This window comes from Capsella rubella, unplaced genomic scaffold, assembly GCF_000375325.1.
Source record: "Capsella rubella cultivar Monte Gargano unplaced genomic scaffold, Caprub1_0 scaffold_7, whole genome shotgun sequence".
In the NCBI taxonomy this organism is placed as follows: domain Eukaryota; kingdom Viridiplantae; phylum Streptophyta; class Magnoliopsida; order Brassicales; family Brassicaceae; genus Capsella; species Capsella rubella.
Window position 1 is genome coordinate 4,206,169 of NW_006238917.1, and position 9,084 is coordinate 4,215,252.

At 36.5% G+C, this 9,084-nt stretch overlaps 3 protein-coding genes across 3 annotated transcripts; 1 reads left to right on the top strand and 2 right to left on the bottom strand.

Annotated features, from left to right (window-relative positions):
• Positions 1-1,038, bottom strand: LOC17880197 (cytidine deaminase 5). The gene has a single exon (XM_006285687.2). The coding sequence runs from the start codon at positions 1,036-1,038 to the stop codon at positions 124-126; it is 915 nt and encodes a 304-aa protein (XP_006285749.1). The 3' UTR covers positions 1-123.
• A 2,115-nt stretch (positions 1,039-3,153) lies between these two features.
• Positions 3,154-4,290, bottom strand: LOC17881041 (cytidine deaminase 6). Its single transcript, XM_006285061.2, has one exon. The coding sequence runs from the start codon at positions 4,268-4,270 to the stop codon at positions 3,371-3,373; it is 900 nt and encodes a 299-aa protein (XP_006285123.1). The 5' UTR covers positions 4,271-4,290; the 3' UTR covers positions 3,154-3,370.
• Positions 4,291-6,447: 2,157 nt separating this feature from the next.
• On the top strand, positions 6,448-7,222 carry LOC111829701 (UPF0725 protein At3g44770-like). The gene is made up of 2 exons (XM_023779602.1): positions 6,448-6,551; positions 6,696-7,222. Exons 1-2 carry the CDS (start codon positions 6,480-6,482, stop codon positions 7,068-7,070), a joined length of 447 nt encoding a protein of 148 aa, XP_023635370.1. The 5' UTR covers positions 6,448-6,479; the 3' UTR covers positions 7,071-7,222.
• Positions 7,223-9,084: the final 1,862 nt, after the last annotated feature.

Below are 9,084 nucleotides of genomic sequence, written 5' to 3' on the forward strand. Positions count from 1 at the left end.
ACTATTGGCTTATTCGTTTCCTTATTATTTATTGTAATTTACTACATCTATCACAATAATGCATCATTTATCTATATATCATCGTATATTCGTATGAATATAAAATATGCATCAGCAGCTTTTTTACATGATATCCCAAGTGTTCTCTTTGGGCAGCTCGTAGCAATGGAAGACACTGAAATCGCAGTTTGGAGCTGCTATCTTCTTTAAGAGCATCGTCGATATGTCTTCTTGACTCACCTTCGCACCCTTCTTCTCCACTAGCACAGCTCCGGTGATCTTATCGAACCCCTTGCCTTTTCCACGAGCCAAGAAATCAACCAATGCAGCTTGTACTGGCCCCAAGCTAAGGTTACACGCCACCGTTTCGATGCACCATCCTTCATACACGTCCCCTTCGCAAATCAGTGCCACCCCTGACGGACACTCGGTGTGTGGCGCATATGATTTGTTCGCCGCCTTTAGAGCCACCTTTAGAGCCATGCACTTCAGGTGTGAACAACGTTTCTGATTTGAGCAGATCCTTCTGGAGGAATCGTGATTGAAGAGAGCGAGACGGTTATCGCGCGGCATAAGGAGAGAGACTTCTGCCGGAAGGATACTGTCGGGGCCGAATTTGTCTGGCATGTGGCTCTCGAGGCTCTTGAATGATCCGTCTTCTTCGTTTACGTTTTTGATTAGAACTTCGATTTGAGCTGCATTGTCGATCTCCTGAAGAAACAGGCTGCAGCGGTCGCACGGCCCACGGAAGACTGTGCCATCATCGGAGACGACCAAGTGAGTGAGTTCTGGCTCGGAGTTGAGGGCAAGGTTGGCGATAATGAATTGCTCAGCGTGGATGGAAAGGCCTTCAAAATCGACATTGGCCCCTAAGTAGACCCGACCGGATGATGCGAGTCCCACAGCTCCGGCTTTTATTGGAGCCATAGCGAGATTCCTTGCCGTTTCGATTAGCTTCGGGAGTTTCTTGTGGTCGGTGACGCCTTCGGATGCGGCTCGTTCGGTTGTGTAAACGAACTTGTTTTGTTGTGAGGCCATTGTATCTGTCTGATTTCTGATCGTGTTTAAGATTTTATGTTAAGAGATTGGTAATGAAATGAGAAGTGGAAGGAAGTCTTTAAGCTATTTATATACTAGATGTGTCGTGACTTTGTGATTTTTTAAAAGGTACTTTTTAAAATCGTGTTTACGTCATTAGCATACAAAACCTACACTATAAGACTAATAGGTGACAATGACACTCCAAACTCATTAAATAACTTTATAAGCAACGTACTTGGGGTTATTTTTGTAGTTTAGTAAAATATTAAATTAAGAGTGGTAATATATTCGTTCAATATTCCTTAACTCGTAATTAATTAATAACAATTTGATGGTTTGAATTGTAATAAATACAAAACTTAAAATGGTGTTTACGTCAATCACATACGTAACCACTTGTAAAAAAAAAAGGTGATTGTGACTAACAAAACTTATCTACCATCTTTTAAAGCAAATTGATTAGGATTATTAAGTTTGGTATAAAGTAATGTAAATAAGAGAGGTAAAATATAAGACCTTAACATTTCTAATTGGAAACATTTTGAAAATCTGATGGTTTTGATTTTTGAATAGTAATGTAGATTAAAAAATGGTGGGTACGTCTATCACAACTAATTAATATTGCTCAATAGTCCTTAGTTAGAAACATTTTGATTGTTTAAATAATTATAGATTGGAAAAAAACTAAGAGATCTATTTGTAAAATTTGTTCAAATGTCGGTAGATTATAGCATAGTCGTTACTCGTATTTTGGTGGTGGATCACATATATAATACCGAAATATGTGTTTAATTTGAGTTATTGAAAGGAACAAACAAAAAAATCCTATATATTATAGTAGATATGTGATGAATGTATGTGTATTGTTGTATAGTGCTTTTTTAAGATAGCGTGTTTAACCTACCTCTACGTGATGAGGAATGGCAAGGCATGCACACGTCACGCAATAATACAAATTATAAACGAGATTGTGAGTGTATCCGTTGTCAAGACTAATGATGATGGCTCATGACTTAAGCAAATTCGCTTTTTATTAGTTAGGATTACTTTAGTATTTTGTAGAAACTAATTTACTGAAGAATGGTGAAAATAAAATAAAACTTATATACTACTAGTCTTTAATTAGTCACTTTTCATGTTATGAGATTTTTTTTTCATCAAATGATAATTAAATCAACTGCATAGCGTGTGAGACTATAACAAGAAGTATCTTTCATAATAACAAAATCCACTAATGTACATCACTTTTCAGTTTGTCTTTGAAACTCAAAACGATTTTATGTAAATATGATTTTTTCGGGAAAAATGCAAAGAAGAATCTAACACAACTGACAAGTTCAAAATTCAGACTATGCCATATCAGTTTTTTTCTTAAGTTTTCAAATAATTTTTCAAGTGAAGCTAAGTATGAATGGACAACTATTTATAACATGCTACAAAGAAATAATGATGAACATAAATAACAAAATTAAGATCAAAATCACATGCGCACGCACGATGTCGTGAAAAGAACAGAGAAATCACTATGTCACAAATTGTCAACAAAATTTCAACCTTAACTATTTTGAGCGAATCCCACTTTCTTGAACCTCATAACTTTTAACTTATTACCTTGGAGGTTACTGATCAAGTTGAAATGATACATCTTTATACTTTTGCAGATCAGACTTATCTCCTGGCATCTTCTGCTTGCTAATTGTTATGGTAATTATGGTATGATGTACTTTTGCAATTGGACGACTTTTAGATGTTCAGGAAGAAGTTGTAATGCACCATCTTTTATGAAAAATGCAATGTATATTATATTCAATCAAAGTTTTAAGATAACTTTACTGTTCCTCAATTGTCCACTTTGTAAAAAAATATGTCAGTGGTAATTTGACCACATTATTCTCTACTTTGATATATATATTTTCAAATGAAACTTTTTATCTTACTCTTTAATGGCGATTCATGCAAAATGGAAAAAAAAATTGAAATGTGACATATGTAAGTGAAATGTGATTTAAGATCGTAAGATTACTTGGCAATAGTACTTAAATGTTATATAAAATATAAGATCATTGGCAATAGTACTAAAATGTAAAATGAACCCAAAAAGAAAACAAATCATGGTGTATAACTATAGGGTTATATTGATTTTATCGAAAGGTTAACACATAACATAATTATGATTGTATCGTACTGATGACATTCATAATAGTTAAGACAGGATAATAAAAGAGTTTAATAACGCAGACCAGTGTATTAATTAATCCTCTACTGGCGTATTATTTTCCATAATAATATCATCTCTTCATACTGTATATCATGAAAATATGATTCAAATTTATTCTGGTTTCTTGGTATCGTAGCAATGGAGGACTTTGAAAACGCAGCCAGGAGCTATCTTCTGCAAGACAATCTTCGCCATGGCCTCTTGACTCACATCCACATCTTTCTTCTCCACCAGCACCGCTTCAGTGATCTCCTCGAACTTTTTGCCTCCGCTACGAGCCACGAAATCAACCAGTGCAGCTTGAACTGGCCCTAAACTTGGGTTATACGCAACAGATTCAATGTACCATCCTCTGTACACTTCATCACCGCACTTCAGCGCCACTCCCGACGGACATTTGCTGTACGGCGCGTACGATCTGTTCGCCGCTGCTAGAGCCTTGCACTTTGGATGGGAACAATCCTCTCGATCTGAGCAGATCTCTTCAGAGTTGTCCAAGAGGACGAGTCTGTTATCGCGCTGCGCAAGAAGGAGAGGAGAACCTGCCGGGAGGAGACTATCAGGGCCGAATCTCTCCGGCATGAGGCTCTCCAGGCTCACGAACTCGTCTATGCCGTCTTCTGGTTTTTTGATCAGGATTTTGACAGCAGGCGGGGTGCCCAATTCTTGATAAAACTGGCGGCAGTGGCCACATGGCGCACCGAAGATGGAGCCGGTAGCGGAGACGGCTATGTGAGTGAGCTCTTCCACGGAGTTGAGAGCGAGGTTGGTGACGAGGAATTGCTCACCGTGGATGGAGTTGTGAAGAGGAAGACCTGGTAGTTCGACATTGACGCCTATGTAGACCTCACCCTTTGATGTGAGTCCAACGACGCCGACACCGAATTTGGAGACTGGAACCAGAGCGAGTGACATGGCCTTGTCCATCAGCTTTGGAAGGTCTTTGGGGCCGTGGATGCCTACTTCTGCTGCTTCGCTGGGAGTGTAAACGAACTTGTTCTCTTGTGCCATTTTCCTCTCTTTGATTTCAGATCGTGTTTTTGAGAAATCTATTATGTTAAGGAGAGAGATTGGGAAATAATGAGATGTGAAGTGGAGAAGCGTCTCCTTCCCTATTTATAGAGGTGCGTTGCGTCTGTGCGCTTCTTGTGAAAGTACTTTTTAACATCTGTGTTTAATTTACATTATTCCATACGCAACCTATCCACTACAACATAACAAAAAAAAAAAGTTTGATTGTGACTATCTAAGACTTATGAAATCTCTTTTTATGCAAATTAGTTAGGGTCAATTTTTATAATTTAGTAAGAAATTAATGTAATGAATGGTGGTAAAATATTGCCCAATAGTCCTTAACTCGTAATTACAAACATTTTGATGGTTTGAATAGCAATATAGATGAATTAAAAGTTAATATGGTGGATTTTGACTTACGCAACCAAGATTAAAAGGTGATATTGATGGTTTGGATAACCAAGCACTGATAAACCATCTTTTTGAATAAATAGTTAGGGTTATTTTCTTGTTTACTATAGAGTTAGGTAATGAAGAGTGGTGGAAAAATTATGGTTCAGTTGTCTCTAACTCTTAATTAGTAACATTTTCGATGGGTGGACTAGTAATGTAGATAAAAAAGAAATTAATCACATACGCAACCTATTTATTCGTAAAGTAACATGTCCAAAATTATATTAGTAAAGGATTGATTTTTTTTTTTAGTTTAGTTAGTCACATTTTCATGGTGATGGATAGAAAAACAAAATAAAGATTGAGTATATAAATTTCATAAAACGGTAAGTAAATTGATTTCATACTGTGTGAGACTGTGACAAGGAATATATCCAAAAATACTGAAGTCCATGATATGTATACATCGAGCTTAACTATTTATTCGAAATTGAAACGTCCTTACAATTATGGGTGCTTTGGGTAGACCAGTTTAACATCATTTACATGAGTTTCTTGAAAAATAAAACTCATAACATTCAAAGTCTAAACCATGTCATATGATATTATTTTTTCTTAAGTACCACATGCTGAAAACGAGCTCACATTTTATTTTCGAATGGTATCATATATTAGTAATTTGCACATATGTGATTTTTCATTTATAACATGCCACAAAGAAATAAGAACTATAGTTTGTGGAGTCACTGTTCTCGGTTCTAATAATTTGTGGAGTTTGATTTTTGATGCAGTGGCGGACGGAACTGAAGGAGTCACATGAGAACAGTGAGGTGGATGATAATGATGATGAAATGTGTCAAGGAGAAGTTTCAGATTACGACAAGTGCTAAGTGGTGTATGAAAAGTGACAAGTATCATCCTAATTATCATATACGTGGGAATATTGTTTTGACTAAACTCTACATTTTGATTGGCTGGTAGATTCAACTGAATATACCTCTTTTATGCAACCGGTTGTTTTGGACAGTTGATCACGATTTTAGTATCATTGTTTGAAGTACACCTGACCGCAATTTTAGTATCATTGTTTTGGAATCTAATTAAGTCGACTCCACAACATTTTTAAAGTTACGTAGAAGTTGATTGATCCAGTGCAAGTCAGAATCCAGCTGCAGGCCGTGGGGAGCGGATGGAACATCATCACCACCCCATATCTCTTGTTCTGCCTTTCGTTTTTCCCTTCGCTTACGCATCAACTCTCCTAAAAGGACTTTGATGATGTTTCCGCCATAATTAACCCCCAATTAAACTTAAAATATCTCAAAGAAAAATATCTCACAATAATTGGTTCGTAATTAATTTTTGTATTCATCATTAATTCATACCATATGTTTCTCTTTTTCCTTTTTCACTCCTCTTACTTAAACGCCTATCTTATTATAAGAGATTGGATTCTATTCTACAAAAGACTTTTCATAGCTTTAATAAAATTATAGAAAATAAATAATTCTAAACAAATGTTAAAGAAAATTTCTCTAATCTTGAAATGTCTCATAAACAATCTCTTTATTTTAATGATACTTTCATAATTTTATAATAATTAATTTAATTTATAAAGATTTTTAGATGAAATTTTTAGAAATTAATAATTTACTAACAAAAACCTTTAACAGAATTTAACAAAATCTAGATTTAATAACAATGGATTTTGCGTAACTAAAACACTATATACTGTAAATCATAAACCAATATCATCTTAAGTCTTATTCAAAATAACTTAAGAAAATTAGAGTTCGAAATCGTTGGATCAGAGATGAAGAGAAGTGTGGAGAAGGCTGGTGGAGTATCTATCGATGATCCTGAGTTTGCCCGAATACGTGACATGGTGCCTTTCTGATATATTTTCTTGATAATTCGATAATGCATGTTTGGCTGATTTTTTTAAAATCCTACATATGTTTTGCATATGTTTTGTAACTATAATCCTACATATGTTTTGCAACTAATTTTGGTGTTCATTTTGATGTAGTTGCGAAAGGAACGTGGTGAAGAACCACACTCTTGGAGAAATAATGACCAACTACCCTATGTAATCTTTTCCTCATTTTTTAAAATTTTTTTTACCCCGGACGATATTGCGGAATGCCTACCATTGGAGATTCAAAAGGTTGTTGTGGAAACTCGAGGAGATCAAGCTGAAACAGAGCCGTGTGAGAAGCTCAAGGCGGCTAATGCAATCTTCTACGTAAGTTTTGGATGTCGAAATGATCCAGTGACAGGTAAGGAGGCCAATTATAGGGGAGTTGTACGGAAGACAATGGATGGGAAACCAGGACACATGCGCCTCGAGGTTATCTGTTGGAGCATACCTAATCAACGCCGAAGAGGGGAAGAAGATGATTAATTATATCTTCAGTAATCGTTGCTATGTGGTTAATTCGACTTGCAACTTATATTTGAAATATCCATAATATTAACAAGTATTTGTATGATCAAACTACTAGATCTATTATATACTTATATTTAAACCAAGTTATATGTATGAGTATGAATTCATTAACTGTTGTTTACAGATCGTATTATCAGTTAATCCAAACATAATTAAAAGTTAGAAAATTCATTCAAAATGATAATGAATCTTTGAGACTTTGAGTCTTTCACGAAAAATATATCTAGTCAATTGAGTCCATGACGATGTACATCTTCACTTTGTCTATGAAATTGCAAACTTTCCACACCAATGATATTGAGTTCTTTTTGTGTAAACTAGTTAAAACTGAAATTAGTTATATTTTCTCGAAACTAACACGCTCAAAGCTTAAACCATATAATTAAAAATGTCATGTTATGAACATATGTACGTTATACTATCAAATAGTATACGCTACATTTATCAATTTGTACATGTGATTGTTATTTATTAACATGCCACAAAGAATGATCAAATCAATCAAGATGATGTGAACAGAGCAGAAAAGTCAATTTATCTGATCACAATTCTCAGAAAATGTTCAACCTTCATCTATTTTTAGCAAATCCCACTTTCTTAAATTTCATAAGTCATGAATTTTAACTTATTACCATGGAAGTTACTCTTCAAGTTGAAATGTATTGAGGATAAGTTCGTATATTATGTTATGTTTATCTTCTTATTGTGATAAGGATTAGCAGCCCGAAAGTGTATAGGATTAGGGCTTATTTTAGAGGTCATATCTCTTGTATAAATACACAAGTTCATACATCAATAAAGTCAAGTTGGTTCGATATCTAATTCTACATGGTATCAGAGCTAAAGATCTAACTAAAAACAACTTCAAAATTTCTGTTCTTTGTTCAAAATTTTCTTTCTTGTGTGACAAGTAACGATGTCTCTTGAAGATTCATCATCGTCACGTCCTGCAGTGCAGCCACCGGATACATCAGTGGTGTCTCCTTATACCTTGTCAAGCTCCGACAATCCAGGGGCTATGATCTCATCGGTTGTGTTAACCGGTCCCAATTATAATGAATGGGCAACAGAGATGAAGAACGCACTCCAAGCTAAACGCAAAACTGGTTTCATCAACGGTTCAATTCCTAAACCACCTCCTAACGATTCGAAGTTCGAAGATTGGATGACAGTTAACTCCATGATCGTTGGTTGGATTAGGACTTCCATTGACTCCAAGGTGAAATCCACTGTCACGTTCATCGCTAATGCTCATCAATTGTGGAATGCCTTGAAGCAACGTTTCTCTGTTGGAAACAATGTTCGTCTTCATCAACTCAAAGCTCAAATCGCGACGTGTCGACAGGATGGTCAGCCCGTGGATGAGTATTTTGGCAGATTATCTTCCTTGTGGGAGGAATATTTAATCTACAAGCCTATCACCGTGTGTTCTTGTGGCTTGTGTACTTGTGGAGCAACGTCGGCTCCATCAAAGGACTGGGAAAACGAAAAGGTGCATCAGTTCGTCTTAAATCTTGATGAGTCTCGATTTGGTAGTCTATGTTCTTCTTTGATTGCCTTGGATCCTCTTCCTTCTCTTGAAGAGACTTATAGTCGTGTTATTAGAGAAGAGCAACGGTTGGCTTCTGGTCGACTCCGTGAACAAAAGGAGGAGGCTGTGGGCTTTCTTGCTCGTTCCGAGGTAAACAAATCCGATTCGGTTGTAGGAAAAGGTCGTGTCACCTGCTCTCATTGTGGTCGTACCAGTCACGAGAAACAAGGATGTTGGCAGCTCGTCGGCTTCCCGGACTGGTGGATTGAGCGAGCTGAAAAGAATAACGGTGGTCGTGGTTCCGGTGGCCGTGGTCGCGGTGGTCGTGGTTCAACCGGTAATGGTCGCGGACGAGGTCAAGCTCTTGCTGCACACGCAACTAGCTCCAACTCCTCTGTTTTTCCCGACTTCACACCAGAACAACTTCAAGCTCTCTCT